This window comes from Hermetia illucens, chromosome 1, assembly GCF_905115235.1.
Source record: "Hermetia illucens chromosome 1, iHerIll2.2.curated.20191125, whole genome shotgun sequence".
Taxonomy (NCBI): domain Eukaryota; kingdom Metazoa; phylum Arthropoda; class Insecta; order Diptera; family Stratiomyidae; genus Hermetia; species Hermetia illucens.
This window is the reverse complement of record NC_051849.1, coordinates 74,989,590-75,016,220: the sequence shown is the minus strand read 5'-3', so window position 1 is coordinate 75,016,220 and position 26,631 is coordinate 74,989,590. Positions and strand designations below refer to the sequence as shown.

Below are 26,631 nucleotides of genomic sequence, written 5' to 3'. Positions count from 1 at the left end.
GATATTGAGCATGATCCTTTCAAGTTTGGTGTAATCGCTTCGTTTTATTACTGACAAAATTATAACCGGTCAAAGTTTTTGTGCAAATTTAAGACTTGGAATGTCATTATCACGTGAAAGTGGATATTCTCACATAATATATGCATATATTACATGCTACGTACTAATGGGACAAATGCATACCCAAATGCTTTTATAAAAGAAATAAAGAAAACCTTTCATACCTAGAGCGTCCAGCTTCCGGTTTCCCGACTTGTTAATCATTTATATATCAATATCAGTTACTCGAAACAGACATTTGTACATATATATATGTTTACATGCATATGTAAATGAAGCTTTGAGGTAGTGCCTAATTCAGATAGGTATATTTGTACATTGAACAACCAGTATTCAATATACGTACTTTATATTTATATATGTATACTTTTATGCACGAAGTAAATGGAAAGTAGGTGTACAATCAAGTGCCTGCTAAATTCAAAAGGAAGGGTTAATCTGTGCCGAAATATTAGTAGTTGAAGGAAAGTAGCCAACGGCTCGGCAAAAGTTTTAAGCAGAAGTTTACGTCTGAAAGCCAATGTAATAAAAATCTCGTCAATCCCTCAGTAGTGGATGGTATCTATTCAAATACCGAAAAAGGGAATATTATAGTATGGAGCGATTCGGCCCCTCCTTTAAACGGTTCTGTAGGCTATATTCCTCGTACATATTGAGTAGAACCATCGCAAATTAATAAGTCTGCTCTAATGTTGAGGAAAGTTCTCAATCCATCGATGTGCTCATTTCATATAATTTGAAAAACCCTTGAGTTCAGGGTTATGATTGCTTGCCTTTTGTCTTTAGGCAAAAAATACCAGCGAGCTGTCCTGCAAGAATATTCTTGATGCAATATACTTTTAAGTGTACATAAAGTTTTGCTTCATGTCAAAGATCTGAAGAAACCCAACCCTGATATTATCTATTATTTTTTTGGAGAATTTCCACGAGAAAAGCCTCGCGAGCTGATACCAATACAGGTCTCCTAAATAGACATGTAATATCAGCTCGCCCTTATTTACCAAGCTTAAAGTGTACTCCGAGAAGAAAAAACAGCCGGATTTAGTCAAAATGCATAATGCAACCCATAACGAATGAATAATATATTTACATATGTATTGGTTTGGTTAGGATGATCCAGCGACAATTTTGGTCACTGTCAAACTAAAAAATTAAATTATAATTTTTTTTTTGTGGCCATTTGTATGTAGCTGTATAATATTCAAAAAAAAAATACTGAAAGTTGTTCAATGCACTTTAAAATGATATAATGATTGTTCAAAAAAGTTTCATAGCTTTTTTTTAAAAAATCCTTGAAAGTAACCATTTTTTCCATAACAAATGTGATACCCTGAAATCAGGCCAATAATATCTTTTATTTTATAATTCATTCCAAATAAGCTTATGATTCATTATATATGAGTATAAAATGGCAATCTCTGCAAGGAAGTAAATATGCAACGTCATCATAATGGGAAGCTTTGAGTATCGTCAAATGGAAGTTTCCTCTTCTTGACAAGCACGTCAACAAATCACGGAGAATACGCTAAAACCAATGTAATCGGTCGCATTAAAAGCGCTTGGAGTTCGAACTGTTTTATCACGGTTCAGATAAGTACAACCGTTTTCACCCTACGATAGTAATTTCCAAGGCGTGATAAGCTTCATATCATGTCAGTATTAAATGCATATTTGATATGATAGCAGCTATTTAATTCGCGCTTATACATTGTGATTCATCTTAGGAAATATGAAATCCCTAAATTCGACTTTAAATCAGTTTTAAAGAAACCACAAATCTAGTACCATAAGTGCTTCTTTCTTTTGATTTTCTGAGTCTCTGTTTCGGTTTAGTGGAATACGGTCATATATTTTGAAATTACATTCTGTCAAAAGTGAGTATTAGATTGTGATAAGTTTCAGCCAGTGTCATCCTTAACAAAAATGTTCTAATAACATCAAAAATGATGATGTATCCAAGTGACAAATTAATTGTGCAATTCAACATTCAACTAATATCCCTAAGTGGGGACCTCGAAAAAAGAAAAAAAATATTCTTATTTTAAGTATAATCACCTGATAACAGTTATAATCTTTGCCAAATAGTAATTCTTCTATTGAGATGTTTTGATTAGATGTGGCTTTCATTATATTGGAAAATATTCATAAAAAGTTAAAATAATAAAAGTATACTGGAACTATATTACCCATGTCGAACATCATACATACTTAAATTCGGGTGTGTAAAGGCTCGCATAATAAATACTTCATATTTTATATTATATGCATTCATAACTTTAAGAGCTCTGCTGACTTGGATGGTTTAATCTTTTGTTGTAATTTAAGCTAAATCAATTTTTTGAGGTTTTGTGTAAAACAAAACCTTATTAAAGTCGGCTTACTGTCTGTCTGTCGGTCACACGTATTTTTCTCAGAGACGGTTATAGCGATTGACACCAAATTTTGTGAAAAGGTGGGAACTGTGGACGCTCACGCATACAGTGAGTTGCATCGTTCAACGTTAAATTATGTGTGTAAATTTTTTTTCCACCAAATATAGTCATGTGGGGTTTCAAATGAAAGGTATCGGTTAGTACCGGTCTTCGTTTTAACATTTGTTGGAAAGGTAGGGAGTTCGAGGGGTTGAAAGTGATCATTTCTTTAACGGGCCCATCCTCAAAAACTACCCAACCGAAAAATCTGAAAAAAATCAGGAGGTGCCACTGAATGGTACCTAGGCTCCGAAATACCTTACATACCGATATCCTTTCAAATAAAGTTAATAATATTATATTTCTATAATTTTTAGTAATTGGTAGCATAATCCCCCTTTAGCTCATCGTATTACCACGAATTTTGTAGTAATGTAGATTATAACATAGAGTATGGTCCTGCCAAGTTTGGTGGAAATCACACTATTACTAACGAAGCTATAATAGGTCAAAGCTGTCGTTTCCGGGCAAATTCAAGACTATAAAAGCCAATATCGCCTGAAAGTGAATAATCTCACATAATATATGCATATATTACGTGCTACGTACTAATGGGGCAAATGCACACTCAAATATCTTTATATAAGAAATACGGAAAACCTTTCATACCTGAAGCGTCCAGCTTCCGGCTTCCCGACTTGTTTGTTGCTGAAAAAGGATTTTCTAAAAGCATTATCAATACTACTGCATAAAATGTCCACTATCAGAAGAAATTTGTAAAAGGCTAGCTGAACCCGGCAGACGTTGTTGTGCCTAAGTATATTTGTAAAAACTGCTGATGTTCTCCATGTTCTTCACTTCGTCTCTACGTAGGTATTTGAAATACACAAAACCTTTTATCTTCCAAGTATCAGAAATAATAACTAACGTGAATTAGATCCCTCCAAGCTAGCATGCATAGAACTGCAAACTTGGTTTGAGAACGTCCAGCGGTAATATGAATACACGCGATTAACCACCAACGGCAGGAATTGGCTTCATGTCCATCGAAACCCGTGATTTCGCATATGCTCATGGATATCATTGGAGAATCTCTACTGAAATCCTAGACAGTTGAATGAGACATACAAATAACAAAGTCAAGAAAAAGCTGTATTTCGGAAATGACTGGAATTAATTACAAGCAGTAAAAGGATAACTGTAAGCTTTAGATCATCGTTATGCTTCAAAAATGCTAAAACTGTGATTGGTAGAAGCTATTCGAAAATATGATGGGATAGAAGCCGCACGGTGTCGGACCAGGTGGTCGTTGAGTGATCGATTGGCTGATTTGGCAAGTTCGCTAGTTGAGTGGCTGGCGTCGATCTAGAGGGCAGAGTTGTCCCAAAAACCTAGAAATTTGGTGAAATTGATCTTACACGTCTGTTAACAAATATTGGAACTTTCACGGCACGAGATTATACGCCTCTTTGCTAGCCAGGCTCGGGAATGTGGTTGGTGCTTTGGAACGCTTCAGTTCCTCACATGTCATGTATAATCGGGCATTCAGTCTCATAAATTCCCATGGGGACGAAATTTTTTTGGCAGCAGGAATGTAATTCACCGCATGCATGGGGGTTCACACTTCCAACCTTACTGCTGAAATTTGTATCCTTTCTGTGAAAAGTGCGAGGGACATTTAGACAGATAAATCCCCCGTCAGCGCGTTTCTTTGTGTGGATGCTCCACGGGAATTTTTTTCTGCGGACAAGTCAGGATGTGGAGTCTTCCAACGACATCAGCAGAAACCACTGATGTATACGACTAGTGAATGTAAATTCACGTTTACATATTAAACTACACCCGTGCAACCTCCAAGCGCACACCCCGCTTCTTCTAGTCGGGCTTCCAACACGAATTTTGAAGTAGGCTTGTTATCGAAAATGTTGCCAGCTATGTGGCTTGCGTTTTTTGCCAGGTCTTTTTCTTACAGAACAAACATGATGGTGGTTATCGTAGTCCTATGTTATATGACCTCCATCTTCGCAACTACTGCATAGTTTGGAGCGATTTTCCTCATTTTTACAATGTTTGACAAAGTGTCCAAATTCCAAACATTTAAAGCACTGTTTAATCCTCATCTGTTCGCGGATGCGACAGATAACCCAGTCTGTTTTCATTTTACCTGCTTCCAAAAGCTTCTTCGCGCTTCCTGCAAGAAGGACAAGTGCCATAGTTTGTGTGCCGCCGTATGCTTTTCGCAAAGATGTCGCCTCTAAGGTTACTGCTTCCCTAATTTTGAACCGACAGCAAACCGTAGCGACTGTGTCCTCTTTCCTAGTAATTTCGTCGATGACTTTACGTTCGATGGTAATGCAATGGGTTAGGGTTCTGAACTGTGCTTGTACGCCGAGGGTTTCTCCGATGGTGCTTCTGAACTCAGTTGATATTTCTTGTGTTTTGCTAATACAACCCCGTTTTGAGTCCTACTTTTTGACATTATTTTGTATACTTCCTCCAATTTAAGGTAAATTTTGACTGAGCGCAGTATATTCGCATACGATTTTTTAAGTTCTTTGCTTTTCTCGCCGTTCATTTCTGTATCGTCCACCCACCTCTGGTTTGTAACGTTTGCATTTACCATTCGCGGCTTCGGAGTAATTTCCTGCTGGCGTCTCCAGTTCGAGGTGTGGCCATTCGGGGTATACTTCCTCCTTACAAGGAGTCGTTTACTCTGGGAGTTGTCTGCATTTATTCTTCCGAATCGTTTTTTAGCATCCTCGTCAGGCCATTCAATCTCCGTCAATTTGTAGAGAGCACTTATACTCTCAATTGCATCAAGCATTAGTTGATGAATGGAACGCTCTTTCCGTCCTCCATCTCGACCAATTTCTCAATTTGCTCACCAAGCTTGTAGAAATTGCTTCTTTCTGTGCGTGAGTCCACTTGTATATCCACGTTGAGTGGCGTTTTGGGTTCCCATTCGCTGATGCTTCATTGTGAGCTTGCGCTTGGTGATCTTAGAATTTTAAAAATCCTTTTGAAGGGACTTTTCTTGTTCGCAAATTACAGTTGGCTGTCATTATTTCTTCAGGTAATATTTGTGATATTTGTATCCATCTTAATTGGGGCCCCACTCAAACCGTTATCAATGTTTGCCCAAAGTGAACAATCCAAATCGTATTCCAATGCCGTGTGCATTGCGCTCCTCAGGGTAAACTTTGCGTTTCTTTTTATACCGACAGCCAGGTATGGCATCAGACCTTGTTTTTTGCGGAAGGAACCTGCCGCGACCTGCTCTCGTGAATATGAGAGTAGGATTTATAGCAGAGCTCTAGGCAGTAAATCATACAGTATTTCCCATTCGTCAGCTCACAGTAGGATAAGTACACCTGGTTTGCAGCAATAGTGCTTGATCCATTCAGGAAAAGCACAATCATCCTGCAATCTTCCCCAAAGTCAAATTTGAGTAAGGATGGAAATCAAGGAAGCTCCCTAGTCTTCTGGGATAGAAGCTGCAGATACAGAAATGCACAGTTAAGCCCATGAGTGTTTAACGTAGGTACCTGTCGTGGAGACTTAATCCTACGATCCTATTCAGACACGGATTGATTTTGTGACCAAAATCAAAGCCCCGCTGAGACAAGCAACAACGGTACCAGTCTATACCAAGTGCATGGCTTAGCATTCATACTGGTGGATGCAAGAATTACCTAAATATCTACCGAATTAAGGAGTACGGCACCCGTGTTGAAACGCGACAGCACGCCGAGGCCCGAAGGTCTCTTCTAGCTTGAGCACAACCACAAACACCATGAAACTCCCACTAGGGGGCCAAACGCAAACAACCGAGCTGTACTCACATACAACGGGAGTTCACCCGAAGTATGAGAGTCCAGGGACTATCCCCGTTCCATGGTACCAGTATACCCCTGGTAAGGTTTCGTGACCAATTTGCCACTTCAGATGAGTCCCTGTGCAGACTCGGGTCTGATTGCCCTAATTAGGCCATTGGAGCATTCGCCTACTGCATCACGGCTGGCAAACCAAAGTGAGTACAGCGTCTCCCGGTGCCACCACTCCTCGGCCACTTGGTTTTGGTTTGGCCGACAGGGTTGCCGCCCCGTCTTCCTCACCGCCACCTCTAAGCACCACAGAAATGCTCAGTGGAAAAATCAAACAGAGGAACACTCGGAGGAAAAATAATAGGGTTGTCCGGATTCATAAAGGACAAACACAATATGCACCAGGCCATCAAAAACATGGTCAGAGTCATTCGTGTCCTATACATCAGTGCCAATGACGATAAAAATGCCTCGAAGGAGCAAACGCCACTCAGATAACACAAGTAATGACATCCAAAATCCAAAGTTCGGTAAACTTGAAAAGAGGAGTAGAGAGGGAACGAACTATTCTCGCGGGACGAGGAAAAGCAAAAAGTCTTCTCATCGGAAAAGAGAAAGACCAACAAAGTGTCCGAAATTGCAAAAACAGCAGCGCCAGTTTGAATGGACCCAATAGCGGTAACGCCCCAAAAGAACCGTGCAAATACGGACCAAGTTTAATGGAAAGAAAAGCGCGACACGCGAAAGAAGATTATGGCCTGTCTGTCCATTCTTCCGCTTGTCTGTCCCTCTGTCGTCCCTGTTTCCTCAGAAACAGTTTCTCCTACTAATACTAACTTTCGTGGAAAGGTGGGCACTGTTGAGTTTAACGAGAACTTTCTACATACAAAAGGGGGTGTATACTTTTTCGGCATCAAATGTAGTCAAGTGGAGTATCACATGAAAGGTTCGGATTAGTACTTTTCGAACCAGTTTTGACATTGGGTTTTGACATTGGGTGCAAAAGGGAGGAGTCCGGGTGTCTGAAAGGGGTTAATTATTTAACTCTTCTTAAAAATCTGAAAGAAATTATGGAGGTCTCTGCACATGGTTCTAGGCTTCAAAATGCACCCCGTGGCAATATCTGATTAAATAAAGTTAATAGTAGTGTATTATTATGTTGTTAATAATAGTGTATTCTTATGTTTTGATAATTTACTGTGAATTCTTTCAAATGAATCTTAGGTCAGTAAAATTGCAATAAAATGGATTTTAATAGGAACCATCATACTTGAATGTTTGGTGGAAATCCTGCTATTATTAACAAAGTCATAGCAAGTCAAAACTGCCCCCTTTCATGTAAAACTACTACTCCCCACGAAATGAAATCTGAGTCTGACGTTTGATGCGAAAGGGCAGGAACACAAAAGTTTAGGAAAAAACGAGGATACTACTGCAGCAGCAATAGGCTATTTATATAACACATAATAATCACCAAGTTTGGTGAAAACCTCACTCAAAAATCGAACATGGATCCCTTTTTCTATAGCGATTTTCGCAGGATGCGGTAATGTGGATTCGGGGACTATCAATCTTCTCTAGTGATATTAGTGTGCAGTAGCCAAGCTTCCTACTGTTGACAGCGACGGACGTTGCATGATCGTACGCCCATTTGTACATCTCCTCGAAAATAGCATCTTAACTTTCATATACACTCCTCCTTCATATTGGTATTTTGTTCTGGGGATATAAACTCTTTCACCAAACAATCCCTGGGGCCTACAAAAAGATTACTTCGCACAGGTGAGGTTTTGTATTGTCTACACCATTGCAGAATTTCATATTTCCGCAGAACAACTGCTGAAATAATCTTATGAAACCGGTCTACGATCCTCAAGATCCGCACGCAATGCAACGGAAAATAAAGCATAAGACGTTTTGCTCATATACTGACTATACTGACAGAAATGATTTTCTCTTTACAGATGGAAACGGACAATCGGGTCCTCATACCAGACCGGCATAAGAAAGATGAAAGAGTGCATTGTTATTTGGCCGTACCACTCGTAGCCTGTATCTGCTTAATAGTTGGCTTGACAATACTCGCTCTTTTCCAATTACCAACTCCTCTGGGCAACGATGCAAACCCTGGAGAATTTATAGGTGAAAGAGCGCAACGCAATTTAGAACAACTGACTTCGCTAGGCCCCAGACCTACGGGCAGTGTAGCAAATGAAGTGTTTGCTGTACAGTTTTTAAGTGACAAAATAAAGGAAATTATTTCCGAATCCAATGGCCTTTACAATATCGAGACAGATATTCAGGTAGCATCTGGGGGACATTCTACTTTTGGATACCCATCCCTGTACGAATCGATCCAAAATGTAATTGTGAAATTGACACCGAAAGGTTCTACGCTGGAAAGGTCGCTTTTAGTTAATAGTCACTTTGACTCAGTGGTTGGAGCTCCCGGAGCAGGGGATGATGGGTCAATGGTCGTTTCTATGCTTGAAGTACTGAGCGCTCTTACTAAATCAAAAGACGCCGTACGTCACCCCTTAATTTTTTTGTTCAATGGCGACGAGGAAAATGGACTGCAGGCATCTCATGCTTTTATCACACAACATAAATGGGCGTCGACAGTGAGGTGAGCAAAAATGAAGCTATCCCAAGGATGTCCTGAAACGATACTGATATTCATATTTTGATATTTCAGGGGATTAATTAATCTCGAAGGCATGGGTGTGGGCGGAAAGGAGATTCTTTTCCAATCTGGACCCGGCAACAATTGGATGGTAGATGTATGCGTTGATTCCGTAAAATATTGTGAAGATATTATTGAAATTCTGTTTTTCAGTCCTACGTGAAAAGCGCCAAGTACCCATTCGCATCAGTTTTGGGCGAAGAAGCATTTGAGAATAGACTTATTCCATCAGATACAGATTACACCATTTTGAATAGAGTTGCGAATCTTTCAGGTTAGTAAATATACAATGATCTAACAACCAAATAATTCCCTGCTTTTGACTTAGTATTGCCAGCCCTAAATTTTTGATTACGTACGTATATTGCATCGCCTTGCATTTTTTTAACTAATCAATGAGTGTTCTGATAGTTCAACTCTGAATATGAAATACACCCTCCATATTCCAAATTCATTGTCCATTTTCCATTACCGACCTGGCTATGTTAATTGTACAGCCTCTAATCTAGAAGACCACTAGGTTCTTATATCCCTTGTGGCTCAGAAAACTAATCATTCACTCGCTCTCATCGCGTTTTGCATGGACCGGAAGAGATGGTAATCGCTTTGTGCCAGGTCCGGGCTATAGCTGCCGTAGCTTCTGGCGGGTCATCAAAGATGTGTGAGGCCGAGCGCTGTCCTGGAGGAACAGAATACCATTCCTATTGACCAATCCTGGCTGCTTCTGGTCAATCGCCTGCTTCAAACACCTGGCCCTTAATCCGGGCTTGGCGATGGTTTAGGCCGGCTCGCCCCCTTCAACCACGATCTTTTCCTCTTGAGATTTTCGTACGTAATCCACTTTTCATCACCAGTCACCATCCGCTTCAAAAATGGGTCGAATTCGTTACGTTTCAGCAGTGCATCGCAGGCGTTGATTCGGTCTAAGAGATTTTTTTGCGTCAACTCGTGTGGCACCCAAACATCCAGCTTTTGTTGGAATCCAATCTTCTGCAAATGGTTCCGAACGGTTTTATGGTCCTTATCCAGTTCCTGGTCAATCGAGCAAATGCTCACATGCCGGTCTACTTGGATCATTTCGACGATTTTATCGGTTTCTACGACGAGTGGCCTACCAGTACGGGGTGTATCTTCGACATCCACTACACCAGAACGAAATCGATCGAACTAACGCTGTCCTGTGCGAATTGTTACAGTATCGGACCCATAAAATTCACAAATTTGTTTGGCCGCCTTCATTGCATTTTTACCTCTCAGGTAGTAAAAATGTAAAATATGACGAATTTCTTCCTTGGTGGACTCCATCTTTGACGCGCTATAATTTAAGACTGAAACTTACGATCATAAAACTGTCAAAGAGACACCTGTAGCCCAGATTGTCGTCCTCAAATCGCCGTATAGTATGACCCGATGCGATATGTACAACACAAGATATGTTTAAATGTTGCCATCTATTGACAACATACGACATTACTTTTCCCCAAACTAATAACTTGCTGTGAATTGAAAGAGAGTGTATTTAACATGTCATGCTCGCAGATATAACAAAAACAGGTAGCTACTTTGAGTGGAGTGGAGGGCTCCAGAAACACAGTGGGTACACTTTTAGAAAGTGTGCACGTGAACCCCTGACCACGGATGTCTAACTACGGTATTGCCTTATTAGTGGAAAGGTTGTCTATTGTGGCGTCTAATATTGGCATGACAATGGGTTGAGAGGTCGATTATGCTCCGGTGAGAGGTGATGAAAGGTAGCCGAAAAGACATCATTCTGACTCGCAATTACTCACGCGATCTTGGCCGGAAGAATCAAATGAAAGCCGGTTTCATCTCACTTCATAATATAATAATGTAACTCCATGAATTCACCAAGTTAAGGAAGAATATCTACCAGAACAAACTGATAATGATAAGAGGCATTAGGTTGATGTATGGAGGAGCCTATGATGAAACAATGGTAAAAAAGTGAGTATAAAGATGAACAAGGTGAAAAATAAAAAAAAAATTGAGAAACGTGCGATTCTATAGCCTACATAATGACGTAATCAATGAGCCATACCATGACCGTCAAACTGTGAATAAAATCGGGCTCAATAGGTTACGGCGGGCGGGTCACTTAATCCGTATGGATGAGGATCATCCAGCCCGGAAAGTCTATAAGGGCAATATCTATGGTAGAAAAAGAAGACGAGGCAAACCCCGCCTGAGATGGAACGATGGCGTAGGTCAGGACGCCAGACAGCTTTTAGGGATATCGAATTGGTGGACCTCGGTGCAAAACCGGGGTGTCTGCAGTTCTTTATTACGTCAGGCCTAGACCGGATACCGGTTATTGCGCGTTTGATGATGATGATGAAACCCTAGCATTAGTGCTGACGAATTGCACAAGCCAATGAACGGAAGTTGTTTTCAAGGCAGTATCCCTTCTGAGATTGAATATAAGCTGGGCACTTTTTGGGCTACCAACCTGCAAATTTTAAAATTTTCTTGCTACTTTTGATCAGTTTTTGGTATGTACGCACGTTCCCCAACAACGATAGCGAGGGCCCTCAGATTGCTCGGTTTCTTTAAATTGCCCCAGAGTTTTGGCAATATAGGCAAAAGTTGTCATATTCTGGAAAGTGTCATCGGACTGTTGCCGACGTCTAGCGTGGAGTGCGCCTTCATGACCGGTTTCTGGAAAGATCTGACTGCCAGTTTCTGATACAGGTTTGAGAGAATCGCAATTATGCAGTGCTATCAAATATAGCGAAGAAAGACAGTTTTAATGAGCACGTACACGTAGTTCAGGAAAGGATTTCTAAAAATGATAAAGTTATTGTGATAGATGCCCTTGAATATCAAGGTTGGTTTCAACAACACCTTGTTCGGACATATGGTGAGGGGGCGAGTAGATTTCTACAATTTTCATAGTCAGATCATTGAAGTTATATTTTTCGACCGCAGTAACATGCACTCAATGCATACGGAATACAAATAAATTTTACAGACATAGCGATGGACGCTACGTAACTATTAACAGAAGGGAACTTGTACGAACATAACGACAGATCCGGAATCGACTATATGTACGATATTTATGACTGAGACAATGACGGTTCGCCTCTTCGATGCCGGGCACGACCACTTAATGCCTTTTTAGTGGATTGTGTTTACACAATTATAACATACTGGGAGCTTGTTTTTGATGGTTAAGATATGGTTTGCTGGAATTGTCAACAGATTGGATATATGAATGAAGGATGTTGGAAGGATCTCAAAGTCTTCTGACAGATCCACGTGACGGTGTGGATATTACGACGTCTGCCGTAGCAACTCCGAAAAAAACGTTCCGATTAACTTAGATTTGGCATACCCGAATTAGATAATACCACTTATTGGTTCTAGAAAACCAGTGTTTTCGGCTCTGAGGCCATTATACGTAAGACTGCAGCAAAACCAAGTAGCCAAGGAACGTATTTACGGAGTAGCAGAGGTGGCGACGCGGAAACCTAAGCACCTAACTGTTCCTTACATTTGGATTGGCAGCAAATAATGCTCAGCCGTTGTGGGTTTTCGTCCGGAAAATTATTAACCAACCAGGCACGAGTGGAAGAGATTACAAATCGATATGGGAAAAGCCGATGGGACTAGCATCCCGACAATAAGCAGAGTGTCAGCTGACATCATATTTCATGATCAGACAGAATCGATGTAATTATTCCTCTATCGTTAACCCGAAATCAATACCTTGGTGCTGATTTTCTGCGGAAGTTCGGACTCGCACAAGACTCCAGTTTGTTCAATAGACAATGTCGAGAACGCCAATAAACACCAGTTGACGACACATCGGCGAACAAACATCGATGCTGCCATTGACAGTTTTCCTTCCTTCGAATCGGAGGGCTTAAGACTTACAAGTCCAACGTTTTCTATATCTGGTCTAATAAATCGATTAAGCAGAGATACTTCTCAGTCTCACCCACCATCGAGATACTCCTTTATAAAGATATTGACATTGATAATCTTTCAGATGTTTGAAATCCATAATTCGATAACCTCTGATTATTTGGTATAATTTAAATCAGTAGCTTTCAATGAGCTTTTGAACCAGTACGAGAACAACTTCTTTGAACTTCCCGCATGCGAATGCTTCGCAGAGAGTGAATTGCTCACTATTGGCCACTATACGTGCTGTCAAGTTGTCTTCCAACAGTGCTCTTCGTTTGCCAGAACCCATCTTGATAGGGATCTCCCCCTATCATCATATGAGTACTTACACTCATTTACGGCGACTGAATGTCTTGCATGATGCCAACGTGATGATCTGTTCTTAGGATAAACTTGATATACTTCGATTAGTGGTGCAGAGATACCTCCTCCAGGTGAAGAGTTACAGCTTGCGATCCCGAACTCGTGAATTTCAAGTCGTGGATATTGTAAATTAGCAGATCTTCAACTTAAGCAGTGAGGCATAGCGGTAGCATGCTAAACTAGATTAGAAATTTATGTAAGCAAAGGTCATCGAAAGGGCGGAACGATTCAATTCGAACCGGAAAGCATGGATGGTTATAAGCTGGGCTTCACTCACGCGAAAGACCTCAAAGTCAAGCCTCTCCTTTAACAGTACTCAAATACCTGGTTACTAGCAGTGATTGAATTATTGGTCTTCAGCTGTTTTTGCTCGACCGGGTCTTGGAAACCCAGCTGCCCTGTAGTGCCCACGGCTTTGCGACATGGATGGTATTTCATTCGCTTTATCCAAGGTCAATCCGAAATGATATCTAATAATATGTAATATTTCCTCTTTTTCTCTGTTTTTAACACTCCTCGGCTTTGCCAATTACCTGCCTCAATTTCATGATCCCCAGGTTTGTGAACATTCAGAATCTGGTGCGGTCCTACGCATCGGACGCCTGAATTTTTTATAATGACATGTGAGGGATAGTAGTCTTCCAAAAACGCCCTCACATTCCAGCAGAGAGGCACGCAAATGTTGACGCGTGGACCTTCTCGGTCAATTTCGCTGTATTTTTCGGTTTTTGCGATAGCTCTCCCCTCTTGAACTCAGGATTGTCATAGACAAATTACCATTTTGTTATTACAATGTACCAATGAGTTTGTGGGGTAAGCTCCTTGTATGTGTACTTTTTCGTCTCCAGCAGAAGCATATAGACGTTTTGGAGCATTGATCAAAACAAAAGGGAGCAATAGATTGCTTACGCACTAAAAAATAATCAGCGTGGTCGACATATTCGGAGCGCTTTATCAAGAACTAATCTCAACAGCACGTCCATCGTGTTTACAACAGCATGCATCCGTATTTATCTTTATTTGTCTGTTGTCTCTGCAAAACTTTTTTTGATTCAGAAAAGAACCTGAAACGTTCCTGGCTCGTTTTGTTCAGCGTTAGAAATTTCTCTATTAAGAGAGAGCGCCGATGCCATTTCTTTTAATTAATATGTGGTTCGCTTACCATGTTACGTTCAAGAAGTTCTTCTGAGCTATCGACACTTGATCACGTCTAATATTCCTTTGAAAAGAAACCCCGTTTTCAAATTTGAGAGTATCAAAATGGCAACAATTAAAAGTTTCTATACCAGTTTTAATATTGCTTCAACTTAATGGAATTATCTTTTCCCCCAGGACTGAATTTCGCCTATATCGATAAAGGATACCTATACCACACCCCTTTGGATAGCATAGAAAATGTCGAAATTGGAACTCTGCAGCACACCGGTGATAATCTTCTGGCCCTCGTAAAAGCTGTTGCTAATTCGGAAAAACTGAACCAATCTATTGTAAAATTATAATTTTTTATACTTCGAGAAAATCAAATACAGAATATAATCACTATTTTACAGGAAATAGAAGAAACCAGCAAACAAGTATACTTCGATGTTTTTGGTCTATTCATGATTAATTATTATAAAGAAACTGGGACGGCTGTAAACTATGCGATAAGTGTCCTGTCGCTAATTGCCGTTTGCCTGTCGATGTGGCTTATTAAGCGTAAAACTAAAATATCACTTTCCGAAATCTCTGTTCAATTCTGGCTGAGCCTTGGTGTTCAGCTAGGCTCGCTGGCTATCGCCGCAGGGGTAGTTATTGGCTTATCATATTTTTATGACGCTATCGGATATTCCATGTCATGGTTTTCACAACAATGGCTTATAATCGGGCTGTACTTTTGTCCTTTCATTTTTATTCTCAGTATCTTTCCGCTACTCTTCTTAGGATGGAGATCATTTGTAAGTATTTGCTGCCCTCTTATTACTTGGAGAGTCCTCAAAATACCCTAAATTTATTAATTTACCTATTTTCAGAGTGTTTTACCACTTGGCATAGGCATTCAACTATTTCTCCATTCACAAAGCGTTATTTTAGCTGTTATCATCATTGTATTAGCTGAAATGAACATTCGCTCAACATTCTTAGCTACCAACGTCCTAATGTTCTACGTCATATCTTTGTTGATAAATTTGTCCACTGGACTGCATGCCAAACGTGAGTAATACTTTTTCTACAAGGAGACGTTCAGCGCAAAAAATTTATTTCTTTCAGCTTACCTTTGGGCTATTCCGGTTCTTATCTGTCAAGCAATACCGCTCGCTTTTACAAGTTATATTATGGAAATCATTTTCTCCGTTTACATCCCGGTAACAGGAAGATCAGCAAGTAATCCAGAGACAATGATAGCTTACCTTTCGATCGTCTCCTGCGTTTTGATGTTCGGATTTATAGTGAGTTAGCATGTGATGGTGATAGAGCTGGATGAGCCTCTCTGGTCAGCCTCTCCATATTGTTGCATTTTGGATTTTTATGTTCGTTTTTCTGCTTGTCCCTCTGCTTCTTGTAAAGCATTAGCCGTTATGACAAGGAAACAGAATCGAAGTCGCACTGAAAATGGACGAAACGAAGAATAATAAAGGAGATGCTGTGTGAAAGTGCTATGTTCGCAATGGTAGCGCCAACCTCCAGGAACGAAAAACCTAACTACAGTTTGAACGAACCGATCACTCATTCGGATCTGTTAGCATATCTTAAAGTAAGAGCAGGGCCCTGCGTAGTGCGTACATTGGCTCCATGATGTGTTAATCACCCGTTTCCCGAAAGTCAGTCATATTTCCATGAATTCCCATGATTCTGAAAAATAATGGTGTTGCTTTTTTAACTTTAGCTCAGTTTGAAATTATTATTTACCTATAATTTGAGGAGTATTGATCCGACTTATAAATAATATAAATTAGGTCGCATTTAAGCATACTAAGGCTCTTCCGCAAGCTAGCCTAAAAGCCCCAAAACTAAAATTTGCATCGGCAACCAACAACATTACCGCTAATGTTGAGTGCTTCGTTGCGGCTACCACGACTATTTATCAGCACAATCAACATCTTACACCGAATAATGAGGTGGTTCAGCACTTTCGACACTTTACTATTCCTCAAGTTAGAACTGAATAAAAGGGATGAAACTTGAAAATTGTTTGGATTCAGAAGCGTTATGGCTCCTGCATCTCGAGTGTTTATATGAGCTCTGGCCCCGTATCCGCAATGGGTAACTCTGATATAACTGAACTGATGGTGAAGTAGTTTTTTAAATGACAGGATTTTGGAAGGCGACTAAAATTGACAAATGCTGCATTTTCTAGCAAGTCAATTTAATCGGATGATTAATTAAGGGGTAACTTTCTAATTTCCAGAAAGCAGACAATCGGTTAAACCGTATCGAAGCATTGTTCAAAAACAGCAATGAGAAATCTAGAACGATGGCCTTGGCGGATGTTATTAAAATGCAAAACCTACGGAAAGTTCTAAACCAACCGCTGGCTATTGACATATGTGAAACTCACTAAACCCACGTTCTTCTCATTTACAGACCTTCAGGTCTGACTGCAACTAACGAAGTACTTTGCGGAGCAAGACAAATTACCAGCTGAGGTTTCTGTAGTTATCATTATCTGCTTTCAAAACTCTCCCTTCGTCGGAACATTGTGGTTCGCCTTGTTTATCTTTGTATCGATTTCCAAATTATCTCTGAAGCAACCATGTGTGCCACGAATTTCCTGGGTAATAGCAGTTCCCCGGTGACACTTTTCATCACGTAACAGGCTGCATATCCTCCGAAATCACCTCACACGATACCCATCTTGCTCGATTGCTAATTGTTCAACGTCGTTGCTAACTTGCCCATGCTGCATTGAAACATCTTTGGATTCTGTGTCTTCTTTGTAAATCCTCGACCACTCCAGACTGCGACGGACATAGGATTCGCTGGTCGCATCTACTGCGTTATAGAAGGGTCGTCCATCGTTTGGGAAAATGTCATACATAGGCACTTAATCGATATGCGTTTTTTTTAGTTGAAGGGGAGGGGCAGTCCAAAATCTGTTTTCACCAGATATATTCATGCCCTCCACCATATGAAAAGTGTCATTTAGTAGTTTCCGAATCAGGTCTTGGACATCCACTGCAAGGGAGGGAGGGGTGGGGTAGAAAAGTGTGCAATCCAGTAAAATGTCATGATGATGTCTCTGCGAATCTAAATCTCCAAAGTCTAAAATGTAGCTCAAAATAAGAAGCACGATCCTGGAAAGTTTGGTAGGGATCATGGCATTAATATACAATTTAAAATAGGTCAAAATTGTTTCTTTCGGGCAAATTTACTGCATTTCAAAACATCATATTCTGTTCAGCATCTCATTAGAGTGAATAATTTGATATAATTTATGCATCACCCGATAAGCTATGTAAATATAGGGACATCATGCTCCCAAATATTCTTATCTAGGAAGTCTAGAAACTTTTCATAACTAAAGACCTAGACTCCTCTCATCCACGAATCTTGCACAATAAAAGAATACGCGCAGTGGGACTCCATCGCAGTTTGAATAATCATGTAAATTGTCCGTGAGATTATAATTGAGCTTTCCATACTTTCACTACAACTACTCATTAGTGGCAGGGCATAGCTCAGTCGTTAGAGCACGAGTCTCTCGTAAGAAAGTTCGCGTTTCAAATGTCACTGGTGGCAGTAGGATTTGTATCGGGATATGACGTCAGCTGCGCATTGACTCAGCTGTGAATGAGTATCAGAGTTAAATCAGGGTAATAATCGCGGGAGAGCGCAATGCTGACGACATTGCTTCCTATAGTGTACTGTAGTATACCGTTACGGCCTTTAATGAAGTGCTCTAGTAAGCTTCAAGGCCCTGTATATCCATCGACATTTTTCCAAACGTTCTCAAACCTCTGGTCATCGTTTATGGATCATTTTCTTTCAGGACCGTTTGTCATGATTGTAGACGTCATTTCGAAGATGAAAATTACTGCATTATCTGAGATAGTCCAAAAAGTAAAACACACCCTTAGGGCGGTTCTTTTGTAGACCACACTCAGGTTATGTTGGTCATGTGTACAACATGAGATTTCAAGTCCTTTCCCTGAACTTGACCCTGTGGAGCAAATTTGAGCTTGCATCGTGTCCGTAAGCTGCCCGCAAGTGTACTGGAGCCCTCCCACAATCGACATCGTGTTTCCCAGAGCTATAATCACTGTGGATGTTTTGTAGTATAAGTGTATCACACGAGTTGCTTCGATTTGAGATTTGATAATGTACTTAAAAGCTGGCTTGATACATAATTCCCATTTTAAATGCGGGCATAATTTCTCTTTCGGCACCTGATGAAGGAGAGAACTTTCATTTTGTACACTGCAAGCATTTGTTTAGAATTCCCAAACCAAGCTTTAATACCACTGATATCTTATAGTATAAATATAATTTTCGAGATACTTTGCAGTTCCAGCTCGTTACTATAAATCACCAAGCCATGTGGATCTCCGCGGTGGCACCGTACTTTTTGGTTTCGTCACCGGTGTCATAGCAGAGTATTATTTCTAAACGTCTAAATGTAGTAAGCGACGATAGCAACGAAATTGCTGTCGCTAGGAACTTCTGCATAACGCTTCATTGGGACGAACTGAATGCACTTCTGACTTCAGGATCATCATCATGCAATATCTACTGACACTATCGTTTCCATGAATTGTATTTTTGACAAAGCCATTTACCGATTTGGCTTTACGAAATCGATACTTCCTACTTTAGTTTAACTACTACAATATTTTGCCACTGTGTCTAGAAGACATTTGGATTTAAAGAAACATCAATGACCTGGAGGTTTACCAGCCTCAGGCAGCACTTGAAACTTTGATGATATGAAAAATGTCGCCTCGAAAATACATAAACAACAGTGAATAAGTTCCAAGATTTGGCGCGCATTATTGCCCCGAAATCATTTTCGAATTAAGAGGTATCTGGTCTCTTGCGGGGGAACAACCCCTGGGTGGTTTTCAACAAAAAAGACAGAGCGTATGATATGCGGAAAAAAATAGCCTTTCACTCCCCTATTATAATGCTGATGACGTGGCTATGCTTGCTGTTGATCGGAATCTGGGAACGGTGTGCAGGAATACACAAGGTGCCGTTGATTTGATAGACAGCTGGTGCCTCAGACATGGCCTTTCAGTTAATCCAAATAAAACCACAACGGTATTATTCACAAAAAGGAGAAAACTGGATGGACTTTGTCTCCTTGCCATGAGGGGTACAACCCTTCAACTCTCCGAAGAAGTGAAATATCTGGGAGTCACTCTGGGTAAACAACTTCTTTGGAAGAAGCATGTAGAGGTAAAGCTGAAACGAGCTCTCACAGATTATCGGCTGTGCAGACGGACCTTAGCCTCGACATGGGGACCCAGGCCTCATGTGGTAATGTAAATATAAGTTGCTATCATTAGGCTAACATTCGCTTATGCATGCATGGGTTAAGGTGAGACAAAAAGCTTTTCACCGCAAACTAGCCGCACTGCAAAGAACTGTGTATCTAAGCATCACCGGGGCTATGAGCACGACAACCGGCGCAGCTTTAAGTCATCACTCAATCTGCAGAACCTGGATATATTTATTCAAAGCACTGCAATGAGAGCAGCTCATAGACTAATTCGATTAGATCTATGCCGAAACAGCGGATGTAAGGGGCACACAGCATTGGAAGAGTTACCGAGAGCACTGAATCTAGTTTTTACAGCATCTTCCGATCCTCGCGTCACCATTCATTTGTTTGGTAAACGATATAAAGTAACCCTGAACCATAGAGAGAACTGGGAATTCCCAGAGAAATGCGTGGCGTGATATACGGAAGTCTCCTGCACCGATGGCTCAAAAACAGAAGATGTTTCTGGAGCCGGAGTCTACCTCTCGAATAAAAAAGGGGAGTGGGCTTTTCCTTATGTAACGGTTTTTCAAGCCGAAGTTTATGCGGTCCTAAGGGTGGCGGTGATTAACGAGCGGGTGAAGGGCAGGCGCATCGCAATCTGCAGTGATAGCCAAGCTGCATTTAGGGCGTTGAGTAGTCCCTTGATCACCTCGACAATCGTTTAGGAATGCAGAAACCGTTTGAACTCTACCTCTAGATTCAATAAGGCGGAACTACTCTGCATACCTGGTGACTGTAGCGTAGAGGGAAATGAAATCTCGGATGCTTTAGCAAAAGAGGGGTCAATCTTCCCTATGCTGGGGCCGGATCCAGCAATTGGAGTATCAGTAGCATTGGCTAAATCTATTTTCAAAAACTGGGAACAAGCTTCCCATAATGACAGGTGGCAGAGCCTAAATGCTGCTCGACACACCAAACTTTTCCTGCCAGAACCGAACATGCGTCCCGCAAAGTCTATTCGGTCGAAAAGCAGCAGGACTTGCTGTGGGCATTCTGACAGGCCATAATTCACTAGCTAGGCATATGTTCAGAATAAGAATTACTCAAGATAATATATGTCCCTCCTGTAATGAGGGAGCATCTCCTATGTGAATACCCCGCCTATGGACGCATCTGCCTTCAGATCTTTGGTGCCAATGTTCTCCAGTTGCGACGGATAGCATCACATCCACTAACGGAAATCCTGCGATAAGTTAACGAATCCGGAATATTCCGTTAGACGGGAGTAGCCAGTACAATGGGCCAACACGGCCTGAGTACTCTGAAACTGTAGCTTCTCCCCCACTACACACACACCCATTATAACAAACTAAATAGTAAATAACTGTGAGTCCTTACGTTATTCTCTCTACTCTCTCCCTTGATGACCCGTAAAAGGTTTGTGGCAATGCTTTCGCATAATCACAAACGTTCTGTAGTACAATGCATCAATGCTGTGATGGGGGCCTTTGGCACATGCTAAGTTATTCGCCACGTAAAAATGATGATAGTTTCTGTTTTATATTGCAGGTTCCAATTTTCGGCATATTTCGGAACTCAAAATTGGCGGTATCAAGTATACTAATAGTTTTCATTGTGTTTTTTATACTTATTTTCACAAGCGTCGGTTTTCCATATACTCCAAGAAAACCGCAAAGGCAATCAGTTTATGTAAGTGAGAGAAGCATTTCCAATAATTTCGTACCAATTTTGTTATTTGACAACTTTGTGAAAATAATAGTTTAGTTTGCTGACATATTTTTTTTTTTTTGCAGCACACTCAGCGAACAAGATATAATGCTTCTGGTGCTATAATTTACAGAGATTCTTTGTACTACATGCGTCGCTGGGATAGGCATTCACTGGAAACACTGGAAGGTTAGATAATTTCCTGTACCATTAGAAATTGTGCATTATATCTATATTGAATTTATCAAGCATTGTTGAAAGAAACGGAGCTTTTGACCTGATCACGTGAGGATTCTTTGTTGATATATTAATATTATAAACAAGACGAGAAACGGGACGCCAAAAGCTTTCGATATCAAAGGTTTTGTTTATTTTTTATATAGGAATATTTGGGTGCCCATTTGCTCCATTCGTATCTAGCTCGTAATGTTTATGCATTCAGTTCACCACACTATTTAATTTTTGTTTAGAAATTGAGGAGTCCTAAGTCTGCATCCACTTAATGTCGGACGGAACCAATTGTAATTTTGACACTATTCACTTTAGTGCAGTACTAACGTTCAAAGTCATAGATTGCAAATAAATTTGCACAAAAGATACAACTTTGACCTATTATAACTTTATAAGCAATAGTGTGATTTCCACCAACCTTGAAAGTATTATGCTCTATGGTTACTCATTGCATGCGAGAAGATTCACAATTCCCGCCTTTTCACCAATTTTCGTATCAATAGGAACAACCGTTTCTGAAGTTCCATTTCAATATCCAATTCAGGTGAAAATGATTTTGATGTTGAATGCTTGCTATGCCTAATTTCGTCCTGTGGTCTAATTGCTAATTGAGTTTGCTCGGACTAACCTAGGAGCAAAGAAAAGTATCGAATTCGATCCAGATGAGGGAGCTTCGCTTCTAGATGATGAGAAGACTCACTGCCACAGGTTGCATACTTTATTTCCCTCTGAAATTCACAAAAAAATATATACTTTTCTTCATAAAGGCATCCTTAACTATAAACGTCAGTCTTCTAGGAATTCAAATACCTGTCAAATCGCCACCGTGTCTTCCCGTTTCTCAACAATCTGTTTCATATTTGATCCGTTTTGCGATTGAGTAGTGCAGAAAAATTTACCAAAGCTTTGAAGTTTGGGAGTTAATATACATACTTAGTCAGTTTACGGATAAGGCAGCCTTTGTATTCCCTTTTAAGCTTATTCTCATACGTGAGGATCACTTAATCACAATTTACAACAGTATATGTATATCTGGGGAAAATTCACCTGTTGTCCAAAAAATGGTTGACACTAATAAACATTAAATCATCTGAACTATCAAGATACTCAAACGGAGTAGAACCGCCTGCCTTAGCGAACGCTGTACTCAACTGTCATTTCCTGCTGGTTAAGACTCTTCGGGTTTGGTAGCTCCGTTTATGTGAAAACCTGAGATCCTTCCCAAGGAATGAATTAAGAGGATAACCGTTAAGATCCCGAAAACTACCTTTCAGATTATAATTCAAGGTGCGGTTGCAGGCTGCCTACTCTTCACAGATCTACAGAAAGGAATTAAAGAAGCTATCAGGCCTATCAACAAGAGTTTGTTTTCCAACAGAATTGATGTAGGATATGGTGAGAACTTTGTCATACAATTTGTCAGTATTTGTCATAATGCCTTCAATTTTGCTCGAAAATTATACCAAAATAATCAAAATCCATTTCGAAAAGGATAACCCCGTGGAAAAAAAGCTGTAAAATTTTTAATATTTTTGGGCCTCACAATCATTTATGTGAGACTGTAACTGGGAATATAGTACACGAATTTACTTCTGGTGGTCCAGAAGCAAGGAGAACCACAACAGTGATTTGATTTTTAACCCTTATACAAATAAGGTCTAACTCAATTGAAACTAACACTTCATTTTGTATTGCGTAGATTTACTGATTGGATCATTGAACAGGACACTAGTTTTTGACAAACATCTTTCCGGATGAAGTTTGATTGTGGCAACAGACAAAATCGTAACATTTCGGCTTCTGAAAAGCCACAAATAGTTAATCAATTGCTATCGGCTCCTGGTAATGTGCTTTTGCTCCCTTCACAATTTTCCGGGAAGCTTCAACCGATCCTACACGTGCTCTATACTACGTAGTTCTCGGGTGACCCAGTTATCCACCATTTTTGGAGCAACGAATCTACCAGTATCTGACTCCCATGCCCCCCAAAACTATCATGAACTGCCCCAGGCCCGAACACTCTGATGACACATATGCATGCATAAAGTGATGAAAACTTGGAGCGTTTAAGTAACAGGGTCCTTCACTTCTCGTATACTAGCACAGAGCAGCCCCAATTTGATGCCTGTGTTGAGATAGTTGAATTAATAGATTTTAGAGAAAGTAGCGAAGGCAGCTTTAACGCTGTTAATACGATAAGCGACATCAACTTCGGTGCCGCCGTTTCCAACGTATAAGAGCTAATCGATTAGGGCAAGATGATATACTCAATACAAACACTTCACATCCTCCAGGGAAGGTAGCTTGAAGAACGTCATCAATTACGATAATAACAAGAAACAAGGTAGTGGTAATCAGATGCTGCCCTAGTGGACTCAGTTTTCGACTTCAAATTCCTCTGGTATTTGACCCGATCCAGCACATGGCATTTTCAAATTTTACGCCATTATAACTCACAATGGTGATAGCTGTTATTTTTTCTTCCGTATTCAAGAATTAAAGATACACGCCCTGCTTATGCCGTCGAAAGCCTTCCCGAAATAGATGAAGACCAAGTCGGGCGGTTACCCAATTTAATCATTCATCAAGGAAAATTCAGTGCACAAACAGTAGGCTCTCTGTCAATCAAGCTTTTTAGGTGTACCTTGATGCATTCCAGGATGATTTGCGCATCTTGACTTGATGAAATACCTAAATATCCTTCTGATTGTTACATTCAAGACAGGTACCATTCGTCGGGATCTTGGAGTTCATCGCCTTTTTCTCATTGGGATATATTTATATCAGATTCCCAGCATTTGCGATTGACCGGAAGTATAAAGAACTGCAGAAGTTCCCCGGAAAGTTTCCACAGTGAGCCCGTCAAGGATTTCGATTTTACTTCGCTCGATCAGGTTGATGGCAGAGATAATTTCGTTGTGTCATCTCTCTGTAATGTTAAACGATTGAGAATCTTAGTGAAGTGCTCTTTCTACAACTGCTTGGCATCGTTGATGAGAGGTCCTCGCGGGAATATCGAAAGGCGGTGGCGAAATCATCAAGCACCTTCTTTGGTCCGCAGATTATAAACACAACTTCAAAATCTACTGCTCCTCTTGTGGCAGAATCTGTCCTCGAAAAGTGTACCGTCGACGATGAGGCGGTGGAAGTTCCGGAAGTCTACGGACGTTTCACCATTGTTGTCATCGAGATCACGACTTCTTCTATTATAAGCCTTCCCGAGGTGTTGTCTGTGCCCACCCTAGCATTCAGATCACCCATAACACTAACAGGAGGCCTCTCCTGAACTGCGTGTAATTGCGCATAAAAACATCCTTCTCGTCTATATCGAAAATTTCCGTTTGTGCGTAGCACTGTATGGTCGTAATGTTCCTTGATCTGGACCGAACATGCTGTCAGAAACCATATTAGCGTCTGCTATCACTGAAATTTCCAGAATACAACAGCGCAGTGCCGAAGAGCGAGAAGAACTCCTACTAAGTAATATCATCACTTTTCATTACCTTACCGGAAACGCCCCCAAACCGGGGTAATTCTCACCCGGGTCCGATTTTCTGCATAATTTTCAGTGATTATAACTCTACTTAGAACCAGAAATATGAATTCCCATATTCACATGCACACGAAATCATTTTCTAGTCCAAAACCAGTCCAAAGCCAGCCCGAAGCCAACCCAAATAATAGGTATTCATAACACCAACCGATACTCAGCGTAGGCGTCGTCGACAACTTCCACCCCCACTTGTACCTCGCAGAGTGGAAATGTTTTGAAATATGATATCACTTTGCAGAACATTACCTATCCCTTTCTTAATGCGGTGCTGTTTGGTAAAGCGATGATGTTAGATAATGCAGTGATGCTTGGTGATGTTGTAATGTTTAGTAATGTCTAGATAGCTCTTGGATGATGGTAATGCAATATTACAATTCAAGGTAATGCCATTTCTATGTTACATCACCTATCTATCTATAATGTCGAGTTTATATCTCCGTAATTCTTGCGGAAGTTGTAGAAAGAGAGAAAACTAAAGTTAAAGGACGCCTAATTTCGTAGAGAAGTGGCGTCCACTGATAATCAATATTATGGGATTCAACGCCGTTGGACTTCTCTTTGTGGGTTTATGCGAGAAGCAAAACTTCCGCCACCTTTTATATAATTTGATCTCAGTCAGTTCTTTGTTAGGTGCTTCTCTCCTTCAATACTTTGTGTTGCTTGAGAGATTCAAGTCCTCATTTGACTGATTTCAAAGGTCAGTAAAGCTATTGATAACTAAGCCAAAAAGAAAAAATATTTTGCAAGGGTAAGACCGCCTTGGCACGCGGAAACTTTAAACAGTCATGGTCTCACATCCGTATCAACCGCAATCAAGGACCTTGAAAGTTTCTGTTTTCCTGGTTTAAAAAAAAGTCCTCATTCTCTCATGCACATAATCTGGTGCTTCAAAATTTTGCTCCCTAATAATTGTTTCCAACTATATAAGATACATAAGAAGATATCAATGACTGGGAACCCGCTCCTTATAGCTAGAGTTTAGCATGGACTTCTAGAGCTTCGAGCTATTGCAACCAATATATCGGATTTCATTTACTTCGTAACTAAATTCTCGGCAAGAAGTGCACATTATGGGCACCGATTTCTGTAAAGCTTTCGATTCCGCGGGTTACTTCTATCCAAACTCTATTCCCTCTGCTCTTGTCTTTCTGACCAGTCCTGCAACGTTTCTTTTGATAATTACGTATCATGTTAATTTTCCGCTTCCATTCTGGCGCCTGTATTATTGTCGCTTTTTATCAATGACCTTTTCTCTTTGTTTAATTTCCTTTGACTGCATATCATACTTGATAGACTGTGATTATCTACAATAGAATTCAAACATCCTGGCTCACTGTTGTTAATTAGTTGACATTAAATGTCAATAAATGGCTGTCTAATCATTTCAACCCTCACCGACTCTCTTCTCCTACATCCGAGTATTCCTTCACGGGTTGATTTCTCTC

The 26,631-nt window shown here is 40.4% G+C and overlaps 1 protein-coding gene across 1 annotated transcript in view; it reads left to right on the top strand.

Annotated features, from left to right (window-relative positions):
- The first annotated feature begins 1,691 nt into the window (after positions 1–1,691).
- The window catches only part of LOC119661645 (endoplasmic reticulum metallopeptidase 1-like), a 37,421-nt gene continuing 12,481 nt past the window's right edge, over positions 1,692–26,631 (top strand). The window contains exons 1-10 of the mRNA XM_038071077.1: positions 1,692–1,934; positions 8,260–8,921; positions 8,991–9,075; positions 9,132–9,252; positions 14,604–14,758; positions 14,822–15,208; positions 15,284–15,464; positions 15,522–15,700; positions 21,244–21,384; positions 21,489–21,591. Of these exons, the coding sequence (XP_037927005.1) occupies positions 8,260–8,921; positions 8,991–9,075; positions 9,132–9,252; positions 14,604–14,758; positions 14,822–15,208; positions 15,284–15,464; positions 15,522–15,700; positions 21,244–21,384; positions 21,489–21,591 (2,014 nt within the window). The 5' untranslated portion in view covers positions 1,692–1,934. The remainder of the gene's footprint in view (positions 1,935–8,259; positions 8,922–8,990; positions 9,076–9,131; positions 9,253–14,603; positions 14,759–14,821; positions 15,209–15,283; positions 15,465–15,521; positions 15,701–21,243; positions 21,385–21,488; positions 21,592–26,631) is intronic.